Source organism: Sorex araneus, chromosome X (assembly GCF_027595985.1).
Source record: "Sorex araneus isolate mSorAra2 chromosome X, mSorAra2.pri, whole genome shotgun sequence".
NCBI lineage: Eukaryota > Metazoa > Chordata > Mammalia > Eulipotyphla > Soricidae > Sorex > Sorex araneus.
The window spans coordinates 150,194,734-150,218,683 of record NC_073313.1 but is presented as its reverse complement, the minus strand read 5'-3'; the positions used below and the strand labels follow the sequence as shown (position 1 = coordinate 150,218,683).

Genomic DNA, 23,950 nt, shown 5'->3' with positions numbered 1-23,950 from the left:
TAGTAGTGTTCAACTGATTATATGTACCAAAGCTTCTGTATACAGTCATCTGTTAAAGAGATGTGTAGGTTGATTCTGTGTTTTGAAAATCGTGAACACAAAGGTGCAAATATCATTCTGAATTAGAAATTTTATATCCTTCAGGTAAATGCAGGAGCAATATTTAGAGCAGTATTGCCAGGGCATATAGAATTTTCATTTTAATTTTTTAAGGAGTCTCCATAGCAGGTGTACCAGTTTATATTCCCTAAAACAGTATATCAGTTCATTTTCCTCCACATCCTCGCCAACCTATCTTGCTTATCTTTTGAATATAGGCCATTTGCATCTATGTGAGATTAGGACTAATTGTGATTTTGATTTTCATTTCCCTGATAATAAGTGATCCAAGCAGGCTTGGAGGTCTCATCCCCGGGTCCCACACACCTGGGTTCCTTTGCCGGTACCTTTATGCGTAGCTCGTCCGAACGTGTGGAGAGGGGCCTTAAGCATGGCTGTGGCTAGGCTCCAGAGGTCTTCGGCGCCGGGAGTTCTGCTTGGGGTGGGGAAGGAAGCTGGACCCATCCCTTCCAAAAGGCCCCAGGGAAGACAGCCAGGCTCGAGGGCAAGAGACTCTGTGTCGCTCTCACTTTTTTTTAAATTAGTGAATCATCGTGAGTGTACAGTTACAGATTTATACATTTTTGTGCTCATGTTTCCCCCATACAAAGTTCGAGAACCCATCCCTTTACCAGTGCCCATTCTCCACCACCTGTAAACCCAGCGTCCCTCCCACCCTCCCCAGTCCTGTCTCCCCCCCCACCCCAAACTGCCACTATGGCAGGGTATTCCCTTTCGTTCTCTCTCTCTAATTAGGTGTTGTGGTTTGCAATAAAGGTGTTGAGCGGCCATTGTGTTCAGTCTCTAGTCTACATTCGGCACGCGTCACCCCTCCCCCGCATGACCTCCGACCACATTTTACTTGGTGTTCCCTTCTCTGAGTTGCCCAGAATGAGAGACCAGCCTCCAAGCCATGGAGTCAACCTCCTAGTACTTATTTCTACTAGTCTTGGGTGTTAGACTCCTAGTCTATTATTCTATATTCCACAGATGAGTGCAATCTTTCTATGTCTGTCTCTCTCTTTCTGACTCATTTCACTTAGCATGATACTTTCCATGCTAATCCACTTATATGCAAACTTCATGACCTCCTTTTTTCTAACAGCTGCATAGTATTCCATTGTATAGATATACCAAAGTTTCTTCAACCAGTCATCTGTTCTAGGGCACTCGGGTTTTTTCCAGATTCTGGCTATTGTAAACAGTGCTGCAATGAACATATAAGTGCAGATGTCATTTCGACTATGCTTTTTTGTTCCTCTGGGATATATTCCCAGCAGTGGTATTGCTGGATCAAATGGGAGCTCAACCTCTAGTTTTTTGAGAATCGTTCGTCCATATTGTTTTCCAAAAGGGCTGAACTAATCGGCATTCCCACCAGCAGTGTAGAAGGGTCCCTTTCTCCCCACATCCTCTCTAGCAGCGGTTGCTTTTGTTCTTTTGGATGTGTGCTAGTCTCTGTGGTGTGAGGTGGTATCTCATGGTTGTTTTGATCTGCATCTCTCTGATGATTAGTGATGCAGAGCACTTTTTCATGTGCCTTTTGGCCATTCGTATCTCTTCCTTGGAAAAGTTTCTGTTCATTTCTTCGCCCCATTTTTAGTTTAATGTAGTCCCATTTGTTGATCTCTGTTTCTACTAGATTGCTTAGTTCCGTGTCATCTTTGAACATACCCTTATCTTCAATATCGTGGAGGGTTTTGCCGTCTGTGTCGCTCTCTTCCGGGAGCTTTGTTTTAAGTCTCTGGATGCTGGCCATTGCTGGGATTACACGGCACTGGGGGCAGTCCCTGGGTGTGACCCCCTAGCTACTGGGAAATGGGAAATCTGGGCCTCCTCCAATATCTTATAGCCTACTTCTCCCTCTGGGAGAACCTGGCAAACTACCGGGAGTTTTCTGCCTACATGAGAGAGTCTTGCAAGATCCCCATGGTATATTAATATGCCAAAACCTGGGTCTCATTCCCCTGACCCTGAAAGAGCCTCCAATGTGGCATCGTTGGGAAGGACGAGTAGCGAGAGTCTTCTAAAATCTCAGGGCTAGGACGAATGGAGACGTTACTGAGACCGCTTGAGAAATTCGACGATCAACGGGATGATGATGATGATGATGATGATGATGATGATGATGATGATAAGTGATACATTTATTTTCAAAACACTTTTACCATCTTATGTTGTTTTCCAAAGGTTCTGTGCCTCATCTTGGAGCTCTTTGATCTTTTTCTCAGCTGCTGTTATTCTGCTGCCTCCACTGCATTTTTCATGTCACCAAACATATTCTTCATTTCTGAAACTATTTAATGTAGAATTCTCATTTCTGCTATTATATTTTTATTTTAGTTTGCTGATAATCTATGCCATTGTTTCTGTGAGCTCAATAACCACCCTTAAAATAGTGTTATTAATTCATTCTCTGAGGGTTTACAGTGATGATTTGTGCTGGTGGATTTAAAAACATGCTATTTTAGTTACCGTTATCTATAGTTCTGTTAATGATACAATATTCCAGGCCCACTTTCTCCACCAAACTGTCTGTTTTCCTTCATCATTCTCTTAATGTTCCCCCTCTCAATTTCTCTACCCTAGTAAGCTCAATTCTCTTCACCATGATAAACTCAGTACTATAGATCAGTTATCAGATTTTGTTGCCTATGCCCATTTTTCATTCCCTAAGTATGCTTCTTTATATACCATGGGGTGTTTTTAGTTTACTTTATGCATTTCAGTGCTACTATCCGGTGCATATATTGATAATTGTTATATCTTTTTTATTAATCCCTTTATTGTTATTATGTAGTAATATCTTTGACTGTAGGTACCTGTTTTGGTTGGAAGCCTATTTAATATTATGAAACTACAGCAATTCCTGAATTTATACATGCCCGGTTGGCTTGGACTACTAGTTATCATCTTGCCACTTGAAGTATATTTTCTTTATACTTTAATGGCATTTTATTTTCAGTCTCTTAAGCCTGTTCCCCATGATTGAGGAGTTTAGTATATTTACATAAGGATCACAACAGACATATAGGGGCTTACTACTGCCATTTTGTCATTTTTCCATGTTTCTATTAATTTATTTCCTCCAGTTTTCTGTGCACTTTTTAAAAAATTCAGATACAAGTGCTTCTTTAACTTTTCCTGTGATGAATGTCTAGCATTGGGAAATTCCTATAACCTTTGTTATATCTAAAAGTTTTTTGTAGATTATAGTATTCTCTGTCCGTTTTTATAATTGCTTATTTTGAACATTTAATTTCATTTTGCCCTAGTCTACACAGTTTTCATTGTGAAGTCTGATAAGTCCTAAAGGACTACTCTTACACATTACCTTATTTTTCTCACTAGCTTCCTTCAATTTTGTTTTCTAATTGAACTCTTTTTAGTGCTTTTTTATTGAATCACTGAGTGATATACAGTTACGAAGTTGTTCATGAGTAAGTTTCAGTCATTCAGTGTTCCAACACCCATCCCTTCACCAGTGTGTATTTCCTACCACCAGTGTCCGCAGATTCCCTTCCCACCAAACACAGCCTGTCTCTATGGCAAGTACCTCTCTCTCTCTCTCACTCTCTCTCTCTCTCTCTCTCTCTCTCTCTCTCTCTCTCTCTTTCTCTCTCTCTCTCGGCATGGCAGTTTGCGTTTGCAGTACTATTACTGTATGGGTACCACTTTACCTCCTTTCAGCAATCAATTCTAGTTCAGAATAATCATTTCCAACTATGACTGTCATGGGTCCCTTCTCTGTTCTAATGTACTTCTCCCCACCCCGCTCCTTGTGTCAAGTTTGTAATCATGGACCGAGTCTTCCTGGCCTTTGCTTCTACTGTACTTGGGTATTATTTTCACACCATGTTTTTTTTTAATCCTGCAAATGAGTTTGATCATTCTATGTCTATCCCTTTGACTCATTTCACTCACCATGATACTCTCCATGTCCATCCATTTATAAGCAAATGTCATGACTTTCTTTTTCCTGACAGCTGCATATTGTTCTATTCTGTAGACATACCATGTTTCCTTATCCACTCATCTTTTCTCAGGAACTTGGGTTGTTTCCAGATTCTAGCTGCTGTGAATAGTGCTGCAATGAACATATGAATGCATATAGCTTTTCTGCATTGTGTTTTTGTGCCACTAGGGTATATTCTTGGGAGTGATATAGCTGGGTATATGGAAGCTCAAGTTTTAGGTTTTTGAGGAATGTCCATAATATATTCCAGAAAGGCTGGGCTAATTGGCATTTCCACCAGCAATGAATGAGAGTCCCTTTTTCTCTGCATCCACACTATCACTGGTTGTACTTTTGGATGTTTTCCAGTCTCTGTGGCTTGAGATCATGTCTTATTGTTGTTTTGATTTACATCTCTTTGATAATTCATGATATAAAGCACTTTTTCATGTGCCTTTTGGCATTTGTATTTCTCTTTTGAGGAAATATCTGCTCATCTGTTCTCCCCATATTTTGATAGAGTTGGATGTCTTTTCTTTTAAAGTTTGACTTTTTTATATTTTGGATGTTAAACCCTTATCTTCAAAGTGTGCTTCCTTACTGCTTCCCTGCCCTCTCCCCCCATCTTTCTTAGTAAGTTTAAATAAAAACTATTATCTTGCTGCACTGGGAGGGAAAAAAGGAACTCTTAAGCAACTCTGGTGTTTCTAAACTATAAGTTTTGAAGCCATAGAAATAGTACAGTGAGTGAAGCGCTTGCCTCACACATAGCTGACCTGGGTTCAATCCCCAGTACCCCATAAGGTCCCCAGAGCACTGCCGGGTGTGATTCCCTAAGTGGAGAGCCCTGGGCATCACCATGTGCACCCCCACTCCCCTCCCAAAAAAACCTATCATTTTCAGCTACATCTGAGAATATTAAGATGTTGTCAAATATATTTACACTTTTTTTTAACTTTTACGAACTGGAGTGATAGCACAGTGGCCGACCCGGGTTCGATTCCTCCGTCCCTCTTGGAGAGCCCAGCAAGCTACCAAGAGTATCCTGCCCGCATGGCAGAGCCTGGCAAGCTACTCGTGGCGTATTCAATATGCCAAAAACAGTCACAATAAGTCTCACGATAGAGACGTTACTGGTGCCCGCTCAAGCAAATCAATAAACAACGGGATGACAGTGCTAACAGTGCTAACCCCTTATCAGAAAAGTGTTAGGTAAAAACAAAAATTCCCGTCCCATGGTTGTCCTGGTATTCTGGTTATTCCTTTGAAGTATGGAAGTTTCTTAGTTTCATGTTTGTTTACTATGTTTACTTTACTTCCACTTGCTTGGTCAGTGGTGTTTCATATTTTAAGATGCCTTTAGCTTCGTTGTCATGGAGAGTTCTACCGACATTTTACTCTTGTACCTTATGGATTCACATCTGATATCAAGGACTTCAGTCCATTTTGATTTGAATTTTGTGCACGGCTTTAGAAAGAGGTCTGAGTTAATTATTTTGCATTTTTACACGTAGCTGACCAGTTTTCCCAGCACCGCCTTTTGATGAGGTTTTCCTTGCTCAACTTCATTTTTTTTTGCTTCTTTATTGAAAAGTATCTGATCTTTATTGAAAAGTAATGGAGGTGCTTTCTCAGGATATTCAAGTCTTTTCCATTGATCTTAGTGTCTGTCATTTTTTCCCAATACTTTGCAGTTTTAATTACTATTGCTTTGTAGTACAGTTTGAAGTTGTGGAAATACATGCTACCCATCTTCTTTTTCCAAGGCTGCTTAACTACTGTCACTGTCACTGTCATTCCATTGCTCATCGATTTGTTCAAGTGGGCACCAGTAACATCTCTCATTGTGAGACTTATTGTTCTGATTTTTGGCATATCCAATATGTCACGGGTAGCTTGCCAGGCTCTGCCATGCGGGCGCGATATTCTTGTTAGCTTGCCAGGCTCTCCGAGAGGGGCAGAGGAATCAAACACGGGTCGGCCGCGTGAAAGAGGAATGCCCTACCGCTGGACTATGGCTCCAGCCCACTTAACTACTATATTTAGAAACTTAGAAATATTCAGAGTGACAGAGTGTTTTATTCCATACGAATTTCATGAGTGATTTATTTTTTACTTTTTATAATGGCATGGGTTTCCTTACGGGGACTGCATTGAGTTTGTACAATGTTTGGGGGAGTATTGCCATATCAATGATATTAATCCACCCAAGTCACAAACAGAGAATCTGTTTCCTATTTTTCATATTTTCTTTTAATTCTTGAAGTATTTTGTAACTTTTATAGGTCCTTCACCTCTTTAATTATGGTGATTCTGAAGTACTTGATTTTCTGAGCCACATTTGTGAACAGGATTGTTTTCTTAATATACTTTCTTCTATTTCATTATTTGTATATAGGATAGAGATGGATTTTTGCATGTTAATTTTGTATGCTGTCACTTTACTATAAAGTCTATTGTTTCTAAAAGCTTTTTTGTAGTCTTGAGGATTTTCTTATATAGTATCGTGTCATCTGCAGACAGTGAGAGCTTAACTTCTTCCTTTCTTATCTTGATGTCTAGTTGCTATGGCAAGTACATTCAGTAACACATTGAATAGAAGTGGCAAAGTGAGCAATCTTGGATTGTTCCTAGTCTTAGGGGGAAGGCTTTTAATTTTTCCCCATTGGGAATAATGCTTGCTTATGGTAAATGGCTTTGACTTTACTGTGAAAAGTTCCTACAACACCCATTTTGCTGAGAGTTTTTTTTCCCATGAATGGGTGTTAGATCTTGTCAAATGCTTTTTTTGCATCTACTGACACGATCATAAGGTTTTTAATTTTTTTATTGATATGGTGAATTACTTTGATTTACTTAAATATGTTAAACCATCCTTAAATTCCCAGGATAAGCCACACTTGGTTATGGTATATGATATTTTTGAATAGTTGTTCAATTCTATTTGCTCATATTTTGTTGAGGGTCTTTGCATCTGTGTTTATCAAGGATATTGGTCTGTAATTCTCTTCTCTATGATGTCTCTTCTGCTTTTGGGAACAAGGTTATATTTGCTTCATAGAAACACTTTGGGCGTGTTTTATTTCTTGATTTACTGGAAGAGCCTGAAAAGGATTGCTGTAGGTCCTCTTTAAAGGTTTGAAAGAATTCACTAGTAAATCCATCTGGGCCTAAGGTTTTGTTTTGGGGAGAGTTTTGATTATTATTTCTATTTTCTTGATAGTGATAGGTTTTTTCAGGTTTTAAAAATCATCCTAGTGGAGTTCATGCCCAATTCAATTAGCTTAATCAATGGCCGAATAAATAGCAGTACTCCTACATTTTAAAAAATACAGTAACCCAGGTAATCAGGCGACTCCCAGCCACGCCTCCCGGGTGCGCCCCCGGTTCCCACGCAGCCGCCGGGACATCGGACCCTTGCCGCCGCCACTTCCCGCGTCCCACCACCCCAGCTTTCCTGTCCGGCTGGCTCCCTCCAACCCGGGTGACCCACGTCCCAGGAGCCCCTGCAAGGAAGAAACGGGGGCGTGGCCTGTATCTTGGGGGCGTGGCTTGAAATGGGGCGTGTCCTAAAAGGACCGTGGCCTCCTGCCAGAGCGGCGGCCGCTAACGTGGACACAGTTATTATTTCCTACCTTAGCACATTAGGTATAGTCTTCTTGGTTTGAAAATCGCTTTAACACATCTCAATCACTTATGCGAACTAGCCTATTAGCTCTAAGTTTAGAAAAATTATCAGTGAATAAGAGAAGCTTAGCAAAGCCTTTGTAAAGAGAACTTAGCCTTACGTCTTCATTAAAGCCCCCACATCAATCAGGAAGAAAAAGCTGAGTGTAAAGAAGAACTCTAGAATAGGAATAAAGCTGCCATCAGCAATAGCAGAAACAGAGCCCCTCCTTCTCTCAGCAAGAGGTAGTAGTAATAAACACCTACAACTTTCCAATCCTATACTTCCATAACAATATGAAGAAGCAGCGAAAATCCCCTCCGCGAAGAGAGGGGGAAGAAAAGATACCAGAAACCTCAACAGGGGCTACTCACATCTACGATCTCTCAGATAAACAATTCAGAGAGGAAATATGGAGGAGAGTCGACCTACTCCAAGCAAATATGGAACAGACATCCAATAAATTAAGGGAGGAGATGAATGAAGCACTGCAACGGTCTACCAAGAAAATCCAGGAAGAAATGAGAGCCGAAATTTCAAACCTTCGAACGGAAGTCTCACAAATAAAGGAATCGGTAGATGAAATAAAAATCTCACTAGATGCCCTCGACAGTAGAATGACTACAGCCGAAGACAGAATCAGCGAGCTTGAGGATGAGCTGCAGAAAGCTTACAGACAGCAACAAATCATGGCCAAAGACCTCAAAATGGCTATAGAGTGAATCAGAGCCCTGGGGGATGACTTCAAGAGGAACAACATAAGAATCATTGGAGTACCAGAACCACAGGGAAGTAACCCCAATGAAAAAAACACAGTCAAAGACATCATTGTTAAGAAATTCCCAGAGCTGGAGAAGGCAGGCATCCAGATACAAGGAGTCTGAAGAGTACCAGCAAAAAGAGACCCGAATAAAAAGACCCCAAGGCATATCATAGTCAGAATGACGGATACCATGGATAGAGACACAATTCTGCAAGCAGCAAGGTCAAAGAAGGAAATCACATACAAAGGAGCACCCCTCAGATTTACAGCCGATCTGTCAGAAGAAACCCTCTGAGCCCGAAGACAATGGTGGGACATAGTGAAAAAACTCAACGAAATGAATGCCTCACCAAGAATACTTTATCCGGCTAAACTCTCACTCAAACTCGAAGGAACCATACACTATTTCTCGGATAAACAACAGCTCAGGAACTTCATAGACTCAAAACCAATCTTGAAAGAAGGTCTAAAGGGGCTACTGTAAGCTAAGGAGGAACCCCATAAGAACAACTAACCCCACAGAAATATGACACAAAACCCCATCACAATAATCACTCTCAATGTCAATGGCCTAAATGCACCTATCAAGAGACACAGAGTGGAAAAATGGATCCGGAAATTAAACCCAACATTCTGCTGTTTACAAGAAACACACCTGAACAAACAGAGTAAACACAGACTCAAAGTCAAAGGATGGAAAACAATCCTGCAAGCAAACAACTCCCTTAAAAAAGCTGGAGTGGCCATCCTAGTATTCGACAATATAGATTTCAGGTTGAAAAAGATTAGAAGGGACAGCGAAGGCCACTTTCTATTCATCAAGGGATATGTACAACAGGAGGAAATCACACTCTTAAACATATACGCACCCAAAGAACGATCGGCTAAATACTTAAAACAACTCCTTACACACCTCAAAAGGGACATCACTAACAGCACAATAGTAGTTGGAGACTTCAATATCCCCCTATCACCTCTGGATAGATCAACAAGAACAAAACTCAGCAAGGAAACACTGACTCTGAAAGAAGAAATGGAAGAGAGAGGCCTAATAGACCTATACAGGGCTTTACACCCCTAAAAGAAAGAATACACATTCTTTTCCAGTGCACACGGAACATTTTCCAAAATAGACCATGTACTGGGTCCCAGAACATACCTCAATAGAATCAGAAAAACAGAAATTGTATCAACCATCTTTTCAGACCACGAAGCGCTGAAGATAGAAGCCAACCACACACCGACACGGAGAACCAAATAAAACACCTGGAAACTAAACAACTCAATGCTGAACAATGAGTGGGTCAGAAAGGAAATCAAAGAAGAAATCAAGAAATACTTAGAAACAAATGAAAATAAGGACACGAGTTATCAAAACCTATGGGACGCAGCTAAAGCCGTGTTAAGGGGAAAATTTATAGCTCTCCAAGCATTCCTCAGGAGGGAAGAAAGGGGCCACATAGAGAATTTGACTTCACAGCTCAAGACCTTAGAAAAGGACCAGAAAAAGGAACCCAAACCAGACCGAAGGAAAAAATAATAAAAATTAGAGCCGAAATTAATGACATCGAAACCAAAAAGACAATCCGAAAGATCAGTGAAACAAAGAGCTGGTTCTTCGAGAAAATAAATAACTGCTAGCAAGACTCACAAAGAAAGAGAGAGAGAGAACCCTAATAAATCTAATCAGAAATGAAAACGGGGACATCATAACAGAAACCAGTGAGATTCAAAAGATCATTAGAGACTACTTTGAAGGTCTATACGCCACAAAACAAGAGAACCTAAAAGAAATTGATGAATTCCTTGACTCCTACAATCTCCCAAGTCTGAACAAAGAAGACTTGGAATACTTGAATAGACCCATTAATGTTAAGGAAATTGAAACTGTAATAAAAAATCTCCCCAAAAACAAAAGCCCAGGCCCAGATGGATTCACTGGTGAATTCTTTCAAACATTCCAAGAAGACCTGTTGCCAATTTTCCTCAAGCTTTTCCAGGATATTGAAAAAAACAGGAACTCTCCCAAACAGTTTCTATGAAGCACACATCGCCCTAATACCAAAAGCAAACACAGACACCACTAAGAAAGAAAATTATAGACCAATATCCCTGATGAACACCGATGTAAAGATCCTCAACAAAATACTAGCAAATAGGATCCAACAACTCATCAAGAAGATCATACACCATGACCAAGTGGGATTCATCCCGGGGATGCAGGGATGGTTTAACATCCGGAAATCAATCAACATAATCCATCATATCAACAAAAGTAAAGATAAAAACCATACGATCATATCAATACATGCAGAGAAAGCATTTGACAAGATTCAACATCCGTTCATGATGAAAACTCTCACCAAAATGGGTTTTGGAGGAACTTTCCTCAAGATAGTCGAAGCCATCTACCACAAGCCTATGACAAGCATTATCCACAATGGAGAAAAACTAAGGGCCTTTCCTCTAACATCAGGCACAAGAGAAAGATGCCCACTCTCACCACTTCTCTTCAATATAGTACTGGAAGTACTTGCGATAGCTGTTAGACAAGAAAAAGAGATTAAGGGCATCCACATAGGAAAGGAAGAAATCAAACTCTCACTATTTGCAGATGATATGATACTATATCTAGAGGAGCCCAAAGCCTCTACTAAGAAACTCTTAGAAACAATAGACTCATATAGTAAACTTGCAGGCTACAAAATCAATACCCAAAAATCCATGGCCTTCATATATGCAAACAATGAGGCAGAGGAAAGGGACATGAAAAAAGCAATCCCATTCACAATCGTGCCCCAGAAAATCAAGTACCTCGGAATCAGCTTAACCAAGGAAGTAAAAGACCTTTACAAAGAAAACTATAAAACGTTACTCCATGAAATCAAAGAGGACATGAGGAAATGGAAACATATACCCTGCTCGTGGATATGGAGAATCAATGTTGTCAAAATGGCAATACTCCCTAAAGCATTATACAGATTCAATGCGATCCCTATAAATATACCCATGACACTCTTCAAAGAAATGGATCAAGCAATCCTAAAATTCATATGGAATAACAAACGTCCAAGGATAGCTAAAACAATTCTTGGGAAAAAGATGATGGGAGGCATCACCATCCCCAACCTCAAACTTTACTACAAAGCAGTAACAATTAAAACAGCATGGTACTGGAACAAAGGCAGAGCCGTAGACCAATGGAACAGGGTGGAATATCCCTACACACAACCCCAAATGTATGACCATCTAATCTTCGATAAGGGAGCAAGAGATGTGAAGTGGAGCAAGGAAAGCCTCTTTAACAAATGGTGCTGGCACAACTGGACAACCACATGTAAAAAAATGGGCTTAGTCCTTGACCTGACACCATGCACAAAAGTCAGATCAAAATGGATTAAAGACCTCAATATTAGACCACAAACCATAAGGTACATTGAAGACAAGTTCGGCAAAACCCTCCAGGATATTGAAGATAAAGGTATCTTCAAAGGTGACACAGAACTAAGCAATCTAGTAAAAACAGAGATCAACAAATGGGACTACATTAAACTAAAAAGCTTCTGTACCGCAAAAGATACAGTGACCAGAATCCAAAGACTATCCACAGAATGGGAAAGGATATTTACACAATATCCATCAGATAAGGGGTTGATATCAATGGTATATAAAGCACTGGTTGAACTCTACAAGAAGAAAACATCCAACCCCATCAGAAAATGGGGCGAAGAAATGAACAGAAACTTTACCAAGGAAGAAATACGAATGGCCAAAAGGCACATGAAAAAGTGCTGTACATCACTAATCATCAGAGAGATGCAGATCAAAACAACCACGAGATACCACCTCACACCACAGAGACTAGCACACATCCAAAAGAACAAAAGCAACCGCTGTTGGAGAGGATGTGGGGAGAAAGGGATCCTTCTACACTGCTGGTGGGAATGCCGACTGGTTCAGCCCTTCTGGAAAACAATATGGACGATTCTCAAAAAATTAGATATTGAGCTCCCATTTGACCCAGCAATACCACTGCTGGGAATATATCCCAGAGAGGCAAAAAAGTATAATCGAAACAACATCTGCACATGTATGTTCATCGCAGCACTGTTTACAATAGCCAGAATCTAGAAAAAACCCGAATGCCCTAGAACGGATGACTGGTTGAGGAAACTTTGGTACATCTATACAATGGAATACTATGCAGCTGTCAGAAAAAAGGAGGTCATGAATTTTGTATTTAAGTGGATCGGCATGAAAAGTTTCATGCTGAGTGAAATGAGTCAGAAAGAGAGTGACAGACATAGAAAGATTGCACTCATCTATGGTATATAGAATAACAGAGTGGGAGACTAACACCCAAGAATTGTAGAAATAAGTACCAGGAGGTTGACTCCATGGTTGGAGGCTGGCCTCACATTCTGGGGAAAGGGCAACTCAGAGAAGGGATCACCAACTATAATGTAGTCGAAGGCAATGTGGGGGAAGGGAGTTGCGGGCTGAATGAGGGCTAGAGACTGAGCACAGTGGCCACTCAACACCTTTATTGCAAACCACAACAGCTAATTAGAGAGAGAACAGAAGGGAATGCCCTGCCACAGTGGCAGGGTGGGGTGGGGTGAGATGGGATTGGGGAGGGTGGGAGGGATGCTGGGTTTACTGGTGGTGGAGAATGGGCACTGGTGAAGGGATGGGTTCCCGAACTTTGTGTGAGGGAAGCATAAGCACAAAAGTGTATAAATCTGTAAATGTGCCCTCACAGTGATTCACTAATTAAAGATAAATAAATTTAAAAAATAAATAAAATAAAAAATACAGTAAAAAAATAAAAATCATCCTAGTTCAGTCTGAGGAGGTCATAAAAATTCAGGAATTCATACATTTCTTCTAGATTCTCTCATTTCATGGCATAAAGATTCTCAAAGTAATCTATGATGATCCTTTGAATTGCTGTGTTGTTTGTTGTGGTAATAGAATCCATGGTACATCTACGCAATGGAATACTATGCAGCTTTTAGAAAAGTTGAAGTCATGAAATTTGCTTTTTAGTTGGTTGACATGGAGACTATCATGCTAAGTAAAAGGAGTCAGAAAAAGAGGGATAGATATAGAACGACTGCACTCATTTATGGAATATAAAATAACATCAGACTAATTCCCGAGGACAATAGAGACAAGGGCCAAGAGAATTGCTCCACGGTTTGGAAGTCTGCCTCATGTGCTGGGGGAGAAGGCATTTGGGATAGAGAAGGGACCACTAAATCAATAATGATTGAAGGGATCACTCGGTATGGGAGATGTGAGCTGAAAGTAGACCAAACATGATGGCCTCTTAGTATCTATATTGTAAACCATGATGCCCCAAGTAGAGAGAGAGTAAGAATGAAGGTGTCTGACATGGAGGCAGAGGGTAGGGTGGGGTCAGGTGGGGATGGCGAAAGGGATGATGGGGACATTGGTGGTGGAAAATGCGCATTGGTGGAGAGATGAGTGTTTCATCATTGTATGACTGAAACTCAATTATGAAAGCTTTTTAACAGTGATTTCAATTAAAAATTGCTGAACAATAATGTCCCAAAGGAGAGAGAGAAAGATAGAGAGGGAGAGAGAGACAAAAAGTGCTAGCCATAGAGGACATTGGTGGTGTGTACATTGGTGAAGGGATGGTTGTTGGAACATTGTATGACCAAAATCTAATCATGAACAACTTTATAACTATCTATCTCATGGTGATTTAATTTAAAACATTTTTAAAATTTAATCAAAATGTTTACTTGTCCCTCATTAAATTCATAGACTTAGGAGTGTGACTTCTTCCTGATGGACATATTCTTGGATCATTAACAAATGACTTTTACTGTCTCTTATAACCTTTTTCAGCCTAAAATCTACGTCATCTGATACTAGTATGTCCACTCCGGCTTTTTTGCGGAGATAATTTGCTTGAAGAATTGTCCTTAAACCTTTGACTTTGAGTCTGTCTGCTCGGACTGTTCTAATGTGTTTCCTCCAGGGTTCAATTATCTAATCCCCACTATCACTCTGTGTCTTTTAAATGATGCATCTAGCGCACTGACATTAAGAGAAACTATGTTCTGGAGGGGATTTTTGCCATCTTTCTTCAAGAATTTGGCATGTTTGTGGGACCTGCCTTCCTGTAAAGTAACCTGTTTAGTTCTTGTAATGATAATTTTGAGACTATAAAGTGCCTGAGTTGTTTATCTGCAAAGTTGTGTACCATTCCTTAATTTTTATTTATTTATTTATTTATTTATTTTGCTTTTTGGGTCACACCTGGTGATGCATAGGCGTTAATCCTGGCTCATGCACTCAGGAATTACTCCTGGCAGTGCTCACAGGACGATATGGGATGCTGGGAATCGAACCCGGGTCAGCCACGTGCAAGGCAAACGCCCTAACCACTGTGCTATCTTTCCAGCCCCTGTACCATTCCGTTAAATGTGAATGAGAATCTGGCTGGGTTAAGTATTCATGAGGAGGCATGCATTTCATTGAATTTTTTTTTACTATTTCCCTTCACTGTCTTTGGGTCTGAGGATTTCAACTGATAAGTCTGCTGTAAATCTTAAGAATGCACCTTTGTGGAGCAAGAAATGCAAAGTGGAAGAAGAAAAGCCTCTTCAACAAGTGGTGCTGGGAAAACTGGATAGCTACCTGCAAAAAAATGAACTCTGACCTCTGTCTAATGCCAGGCACAAAAGTCAGATCAAAGTGGATTAAAGACCTCAATATCAGACATGAATATTTAAGATAGATAGAGGAAAATGTAGGCAGAACTCTCCGTGACATTGAAGCTAAAATCATCTTTAAGGATGAAATAGCACTGACCATGAAAGTGGAAGCAAACATAAACCAATGGGATTACATCAAATTAAGAAGCTTCTGCACTTCAAAAGAAACAGTGACCAAAATATAGAAAAAGTCCACAGAATGGGAAAGAATATTTACCCAATACCCATCTGATAAGGGATTAATATCAAGGACATATAAGACACTAGTAGAATTGTATAAGAAAAAAAACCTCTAACCCCATCAAAAAATGGGGAGAAGAAATGAACAGAAGTTTCCTCAAAAAAGAAATACAAATGGCCAAAAGGCACACGAAAAAATGCTCCACATCGCTAGTCATCAGGGAGATGCAAATCAAGACAACAATGAGATATCATCTCACACCACAGAAACTTGCACACATTCAACAGAACACAAGCAACCAGTGCTGGCGTGGATGTGGGGGAAAAGGGACGGTCCTTCACTGTTGGTGGGAATGCTGACTGGTCCAGCCTTTCTGGAAAACAATATGGACAGTCCTTCAAAAATAGAAATTGAGCTTCTATATGACCCCGCAATACCACTTCTGGGAATATGTCCCGAAGATGCAAAAAAGCACAGTATAAATGACATCTGTACATATATACATCTGTATATATTCATTGCAGCACTGTTCACAATAGCCACAATCTGGAAACAACCCAAGTGCCCTAAAACAGATGACTGGTTAAAGAAACTTTGGAACATAGGCAGAGTGGAATACTATGCAGCTGTTAGGAGAGATGAAGTCATGAAATTTGCTTATAAATGGGTAGACATGGAGAGTATCATGCTAAGTGAAATGAGTCAGAAAGAGAGGAACAGACACAGAGGGACTGCACTCATTTGTGGAGTATAAAATAACATCACATGAGGCTGACACCCAAGGACAGTAGATACAAGGGCCAGGGGGGATTGCCCCATAGCTGGAAGACTGCTTCATGAACAGAGGGGAGAAGGCAGATGGAATAGAGAAGGGATCACTTAGAAAATGATGGCTAGAGGAATCAGTTGGGATGGGAGATGCATGCCGAAAGTAGATAATGGACCAAACATGATGACCTCTCAGTGTCTGTGTTGCAAACTATAATTCCCAAAAGTAGAGAGAGAGTATGGGGAATATTGTCTGCCATAGAGGCAGGGGGAGGGTGGGAAAGGGGGGTATACTTGGGAAATTGGTGGTGGGGAATGTACACTGGTGGAGGGATGGGTGTTTGATCATTGTGTGATTGTAACCCAAACACAAAACTTGTTACTATCTCATGGTGTTTCAGTAACATTTACAAAATTGAAAAAAAAAGAATGCACCTTTGTTTCATCTTGTGCCTTTATTTGATCTGTATACTTCTTTGATATTACTACTTTAAGTATGCTACTTCTATATATGGTTTTAATCATTCTGATTAGGATATGTCTTGTATTATTTTTATTTGAATTTCTTTTCCCTGTTACCCTTCAAGTTTCATGGGTCTGGGTACATGTACTTTTCAGTTCTGGGAACTTCTCAACAATGTCTTTGACTGTTGCTTCTTCATCAGTGTTTTCTTCCAACCCCTCTGGGACCCCAATGATTTTCATGTTGTTTCTCTTCAATTCTTCCCAAAGTTATCTTGTCGACTGTTGGTTTATTTTGAGCCTTTTTTTACATTTTCTGCTGTTTTCTGGTTTTTTGCACCTGATCTTGGCACTCATTGACTCTGTTCTCAGCAGCTGTTCCTTTGGTGCTGAGGCCTTCCAGTGTTTTTTTCATTTCACCTACGAAGTTTTTCACATCTGTCATTTGTGTCAATAGTTTCCTCATTTCTGCTCTCATACCTCTTGTATTTTATTGTGCATTCCTTTGTTTCTTTGAGCTCCATATACATTCTTAACAATTCTTCTCTACATTCCTTATCAGAGATATTGTTTAGCTCGTTATTATTGGTTTAGTCTTCCTCCCTGCTCACCCCTTATCTCCTCATCATTATGCCTGGAAGGGTTTTGTCTTGCTTTCCCATTGTGACCTTTGCCATCTGGAGTTGTTTTTGTGCATTGTTCTGTGGTTAGTTGCCTACAGTTAGGATGTCTTTGTATGCTTACGGTTAGTTATGGAGAGGTGAAGAAATGTGCATGTGCATGTATGGCTTTGGACTATTTGCAGCCGTGGGGGTGGTGAAAATGGAGGACTGGGTGGTAGGATTCTTACCTGAGAGGCAAAATTGTGAATCTAAATAAAAAGCAGGGCTCCCCTCTGACCCACCGCTGAGCTTCATCAGACATCTGGTACCACTGCAAGACAAAGCCAAGCAGCAGTGGTTAAGCAACTCTCCTCTACTTACCCACTTAAGCTTGTTGGTGGGGATGGAGATCCTCACCTGGGGGGTGAATGGCAATCTTGAGTTAGAACCTTCTTTGTTCTTCAATTGATATTGTGTATTATGTGGACTGATTGTGTATGTTAAACCATTCTTGCATCCCTAGGATAAATCCTACTTTGTCATCTTTTTGATGAATTGGTGGATTCTATCTGCAATTATTTTGTTGAGGATATTTGCATCTGTGTTCATCTGTAATTCTCTTTTATTGTGGTATCTCTGTCTGCTTTTGGTATCAGAGTAATATTTGCTTCATAGAAACTGGGAGTGTTAAAAATATGAGTTGCTTCCAGGATTTGTGTCTTCTTTGCACAATGGCCATACCAATCTTCTCTGTATTGTTCCAACTTTAATATATATGCTGTCAAACCTAGCACTCCTTATTCAACTCTTGACAATTTCACTACTGTGTGTTAAAGATAGGTTCCTTTCTTTCTTTCTTTCTCTTTTTCTTCCCTTCTGGAAACTCATTATCTTTATGTTGCTTTTCCTAATAAAATCTGATAGTTCTCATAGTTACTTCTTCATTTTTTACCACCTTATTATGTCTCTACTTTCAATTGAATCATTTGTACATTACTATTTGCAAGCTCCCTGATTTGTTCTTCCATTTGGTTCATTCTGTTTCATAGCTTTCTCTAGCACTCTAACTTTGTTAATTCGTGTCTGTATAATTTTCTTTTCTTATGCAAAGTTCGTGTCTTTCTGTTTTCTCATTTTATTTAGGAGCTGATTGTTTCTCTGATTTTTGTTGTCTCTGTTTGATTAGTTTTTCTGCATCCTCTTTATATCCCTTTGGCTTACTTTTCCAAGTACTTTTCTATTGCTTTTTTACTAGCAATTTTGAACTCTATACAGGAATAAAATCTTCTATGTCCTTGAGGTTGGATTTGGGAGTTGTTCTCTCTCTCGCTCTGTGATATCATACGTCCTTAGGAATCTCAAGTTATTTTACTTTTTATTTTTGTAGTTTCTCTAATTCTGCTTTTAAAAATCTGGATCAGCAATTTAGAGAACTGGACTATTATTTTTCCACAAGATGGCTCTTTGACTTCATTTAATTTGTTTTGTTGTTGTTTATTTGGTTTTCATATATGTTAGCTTCTGTAGCTAATTAGATCTTCATTTACAGTTACTCTTCATTTGCACTTGCTCTGTGTCAGCAGAGTTAAGTGCGGAGTCTTTTTCATTAAGATTCTGGGCATGTAGACTTAGTTCATAGGTCTACATATCAGTGAGCATCTTTGATATCTCTCTTCGTGGCATTCCACATCTGAGACCTAGTGAAACTGTTGGTACACTTCAGGAGGTCAGTATCAGTCCTATAGTGTGAAGGAAGGATATTATAGTCTAGGATGTCATCTCTGTTCTTATCAAGATCCCAGCCTTCCAGAGTACTTCAGTTCCTCTGTATGGACTGTAGCTGAGAAGAGTTTGTCTTCACATGTTTTGTCTCTTGCCGCCTTAGAACTGCTGACCAGGTTGATAACTCTGCCATCTTGAGTCCCTATAGCTTGTACTTCAGCCTAACAGGGTTTTTATCCCCACCCTCACCCCCATCCCACCAGTAATGGAATGTGAATCTCCCTTGTGTACCTACTCTGGAAGCACAAGGGGTGCTTTAATTTGATCACAATTTGTGAAACTTGCTCAGTGTTGGATCTGATTGTTAATTATTTCTTTTGGAATGAAAATAAGGAACCTCCTATAGTCCTTTCTTGATGCTGTTTCTTCTGCCATATTTTTGTTAATATATTTTAATGGCAAATATTAAATACTATACGATAAAACTATTTTTAAATGAGATAATTTCTTGAGTTTTAGTGTAACATTTAAAAGGTATTTTTAAATTTCAGTAATAGAATTTCAACTTAAGCTTTTGAAATATTAGGGAACTATTTTTAACATGATTTTTAACATTAATCTACATATAAGCATGCTTTCCTTTTACAATTATTAGCTAGTCCTAACCTGAAAATCAAGTGGGTTTAGTGATTAATTATCATAATAGAGTTATGAGGTGAGATGCAATGCTCTGAAAATGTTTTACCATAAAAGGCAAGAGTTTCATGTTCTTTACTCATTTTTCTCATTCCTTCTATAGCAAATTGGCTGCTTCCTTCCAGAGCATGGAAGTCAGGAACTCTAATTTTGCTGCTTTCATTGACATCTTTACATCCAACACTTATGTAATGGTTGTGATGTCTGATCCGTCCATTCGTAAGTTTTAACTCAACTGACATGTATTCAGACCTATATATTCTTAAAACCAGAGGTACTTCATTATTAGATAAGGAAAATCTATTTTGTGCTGAAGATGATTGTATAATAGTACAAATGTACTTAATGCTACTTACCTGTACACTTAAAAATAATTAATATAAATAGCCAGAGAGGTTGTTATAGAGGTTAAGATGCTTGTTTCACTTTTGGCCAATCCTGGTGCAATTTCTAAGATATGGTCCACTGAGCACAGAGCCAGGAGTAAGCTCCTGAGCTCCACCAAATATAAGAATGCACTGTAACACTGTAGCACTGTCATCCTGTTGTTCATCGATTTGCTCGAGTGGGCACCAGTAACGTCTCCATTGGAGACTTGTTGTTACTATTTTTGACATACTGAATATACCACTGGGAGCTTGCTAGGCTCTGCCCTGTGGGCAGGATACTCTGGGTAGCTTGCTGGGCTCTCCGAGACGGATGGAGGAATAGAACCTGGTCAGCCACGTGCAATGCAAATGCTCTAACTGCTGTGCTATTTAAAGAATCAATTATTATATTTACCAAATTTTAAAAAGCTGTTTTAGTACTAATGGTAAATAGCTGTTTTTTCAGTAAACTTTTATTTGTAGCTTAAAAAAATACTTTGGATTCTTGGGTATTGCACCTGTCTTCATGGGAACTTAAAAAAATAAGCAAAGGGAGCCAGGGTGTTTGCCTTGCACGTGGCTGACCCGGATTCGATTCCCAGCAACCCATATTGTCCCCCGAGCACTGCCAGAAGAAGTGTCTGAGTGCAAAGCCAGGAGTAATCCCTGAGCATCGCCGGGTGTGACCCAAAAAGAAGAAAAAAGCAAAAAGGGTTTTTGCACCATGCTTTGCAGTGAATGATCCAGGTTCTATCTCCAGCATTGTATGGTCTCCCAAGCATTTCTGGGAGTAACCCGTGAGCAATAAGCAAGGAGTAGCCCATGATCACTGCCAGGTGTGACTCCAACACCCACCCTCAAAATAACAGTTTAGTAAATCCAAGGATCTTAAATAAAGGGGCTGCAAAATACATGATTTTTGCTTCACGTGATATAGATTTTTTAAAAAACTCATCTAAAATCTGAACTATGTGAGCCATTTCATTTTATAGTGTCTATTTCTTAGTAAAATATCCCTACATTTGTTTTATGGACATAAATTGATGTATTTGATGCTTTCAGGATCTAATAGTCATGTCTTTCACGGCCATTGAATTAAAGGTATTAGCATTATTTCAAAGATATTCCCGGGGCTGGAGCGATAGCACAGCGGGTAGGGTGTTTGCCTTGCACGCGGCCAACCCAGGTTCGATTCCCAGCATCCCATATGGTCCCCCGAGCACCGCCAGAGGTAATTCCTGAGTGCAGAGCCAGGAGTCACCCCTGTGCATTGCCGGGTGTGACCCCCCCCCAAAAAAAAAGATATTCCCAGGAGTTTAAATTATATTTGATCCTGGCTTTTCCTATTTAAGTTATAATACAATACAAAATAGTGGACTCTGTATAAAATAATAAACAATAATATAACAAAATCAATTATTTTATTTTATATTATTAATAAAAATAGATATTGTTGCTAATAAAATATTGCTAAAATGATAAAATATTATTAGTCCTAACCCAAAAGATTTACTAAATTTTAATAGGAATTTCAAGTTTGTAATTTAATAGATCCACTTAATCAGAAAAATACATTCATTCAGAAAAAAATCTTAATTAAGCTGGGATATCCTTATTCATGTACGTTCTCTATGTTTATACATTAAGAGATTTTGTTCTTTTAATTGTTTTTAATAATTAGGTATACCTTTGACTGACCACACTTAATTTTTCTGATAATTTATCCACCCCTACCTCTCAGCTTCTGCAGCTACTCTGATCAATATCCGCAATGCCAGGAAACACTTTGAAAAGCTGGAAAGAGTGGATGGACCAAAGCAGTGTCTTCTCATGCGTTAAACAGTGTCAAATGTTTCTGAAAAAATTGAAGTACTGTTTCCTAATCTAAACCTATTTATATGTGTAGGTTCTGAAATACTGTGATGTTTAATGCTTCTGCATTACTTTCCTATTTCCCAGTCTTAATCCATAACCTTGAATGCTATTACTCAAAGTTGGTGTTGCATAAAGTAGTGACATGTACATGTTCTGATAACAAGGTTCTGTTAAAGTTAAGTGTTCTGATGATCTGGTTCTAATAATTGTATATGCCAAAGCTTTTCCCATTATCATCTTATATTCTGTATCATATAGAAACCTATCTGATTGGAATATTACTGTTTTCTTAGCATGCATTAAAAATATTACTTAACATCAATTGTAAATAAACCTTTGCTCTTAGGGATTTCAATGTCCTTTTTCTTTTCCTTTTGTTCTTCAGCTTTTCTCTAAGAAAGAACAAATGAATTAGTTATCCTAAAAGAGGGACCTGCTGATTCAAAAATAGTACAAAATGAAATTGGATGGAAAGAATATTGTAGCCTTAAAGCTAGGCAGAAGAGTTTAGGTATAAAATGATAGCAAATAAAAAGTAAGAAAAAGTCTTTAAGAAGGAAATTAGGTGAAAATAATTTGAAAGAAAATTGATCGGGATTACATAGACTAACTGATTCAGTAGAGGACACTGTGCTAGTAGTCAAGACTTGGGTTCATGAAAGGTCTATAAGAAGATGCAACTAAAGAAGAAATGAATAAAAAGTTGAGGAACAATAGAAAGATTTATTAGATGTCTTCTGTTGCTGAGGTTCAGCATTGATTTATATATTCCAAAATACCTTATGGGTTGGGTTCACTAAGGTACTGCAGTATTAAATTCTTTTTTAGGTTTGGAGTCATAGCTTACTAATCCTCTAAATAAAAATAAAGCATTGTGAATAAAGATAAATGGACCTTGACAATTCTAGAATTATTCAAATCATCAGCTCTAATTTCCACAGCTAAGCTAACAAAATACAATAGTTTTTGGGGAATATACACGACTGTAGACACATTCATTTTGTATTGTTTCTATGTTATGAAGAAACTTTTTCACACCACCAGAACCTCATTATCCTCAGATTAAAGATTTTCTGTTTATTCTTGTAAATTTGAGCCTGTTTATTTCTCATTGCCACAACTGGAGGTAAGAAAAGAACAGGATTTAGTATAGTAGAGTAAGAATTTTCACAAACACAGGCCTGAGAAATTGTACAACGCACAAGGCTGACTTACGTTCTCTCCATGGTATTACATATGAACCTTCAAACTCTGCTAGGAGCAATGCCTCAGTATAAATCCAGTGCCCCACCTCCCCCACCACTGAAAGCTTCATATTCAGTATGTCTCTGGTTAGGTCTTTGGAATCTTCAAATATGGTCTCAAGAGCTTTTGATACTGTTTCTGTTAATCCAAGGTTTACACTTTGGAAACAACTACAAAAGAAAATGTAAATGGAAAGGAAGAGTGTGAAAATATACTAAAACATGAAGAACTAGGTTACCACAAATAAGCATTATGCCAAATCAGAGATACATAGTGTAAGCCCACTGTTTCCTTCTCTCTCTCTCTATCTGTCTGTCTGTCTGTCTCACTCTCTCAATTTTGATTTTGGTTGATATCAAAACTCAGAGCTTATTCTTGACTCTGCTCAGAGATCATCCTAGCATTGCTAGGGATCAAACCAGAGTTGGCCCTGTGCAAGCTTTCAGTCCCTGTGGTCCCTTTTAGTCCCTCCATCCCAAGGCCCATTACTTCCAAACAGATCTAAAAGTTTATGTAGCTTTGTCAGATATAATAAAACACAGTATAAGACTAATGTCCAAAGAAAAATAGGGCCAGGATGACTGGTCCATGGTTTAAAGCTATTCACATGTGGAGTGGGGCAGTTATACAGAGAAGAGACCACCATGACAATGTAATTTGGAAATGATCACTCTGGACAAGATCTGAGGCACTGCAAGGAGGTAAAGGAATATACATCACAACCTTTCAGTAACTGTACTGCAAACCATAATACCCAAAAGAAAATAGAGAAGGAGGAGGGAGGGAGGGAGGGAA

At 39.2% G+C, this 23,950-nt stretch overlaps 1 protein-coding gene and 1 non-coding gene across 6 annotated transcripts in view; one reads left to right on the top strand and one right to left on the bottom strand.

The window, feature by feature from the left end:
- The window catches only part of LOC101546514 (ras-related GTP-binding protein B), a 61,278-nt gene extending 38,208 nt beyond the window's left edge, over nucleotides 1-23,070 (top strand). For 3 of the 5 annotated variants that reach the window (XM_055121894.1, XM_055121892.1, XM_055121893.1), the window contains exons 10-11: nucleotides 19,771-19,886; nucleotides 21,777-23,069. In XM_055121894.1, coding sequence (XP_054977869.1) covers nucleotides 19,771-19,886; nucleotides 21,777-21,874 — 214 coding nt within the window. In that variant the 3' untranslated portion in view covers nucleotides 21,875-23,069. Of the gene's footprint in view, nucleotides 1-19,770; nucleotides 19,887-21,776 lie in introns of all 5 variants that reach the window. The other 2 variants (XM_055121891.1, XM_055121890.1) reach the window with 1 other exon arrangement.
- On the bottom strand, nucleotides 17,939-18,043 carry LOC129400496 (U6 spliceosomal RNA). The gene has a single exon (XR_008627728.1). It is a non-coding gene; the product is annotated as a U6 spliceosomal RNA (small nuclear RNA).
- Nucleotides 23,071-23,950: the final 880 nt, after the last annotated feature.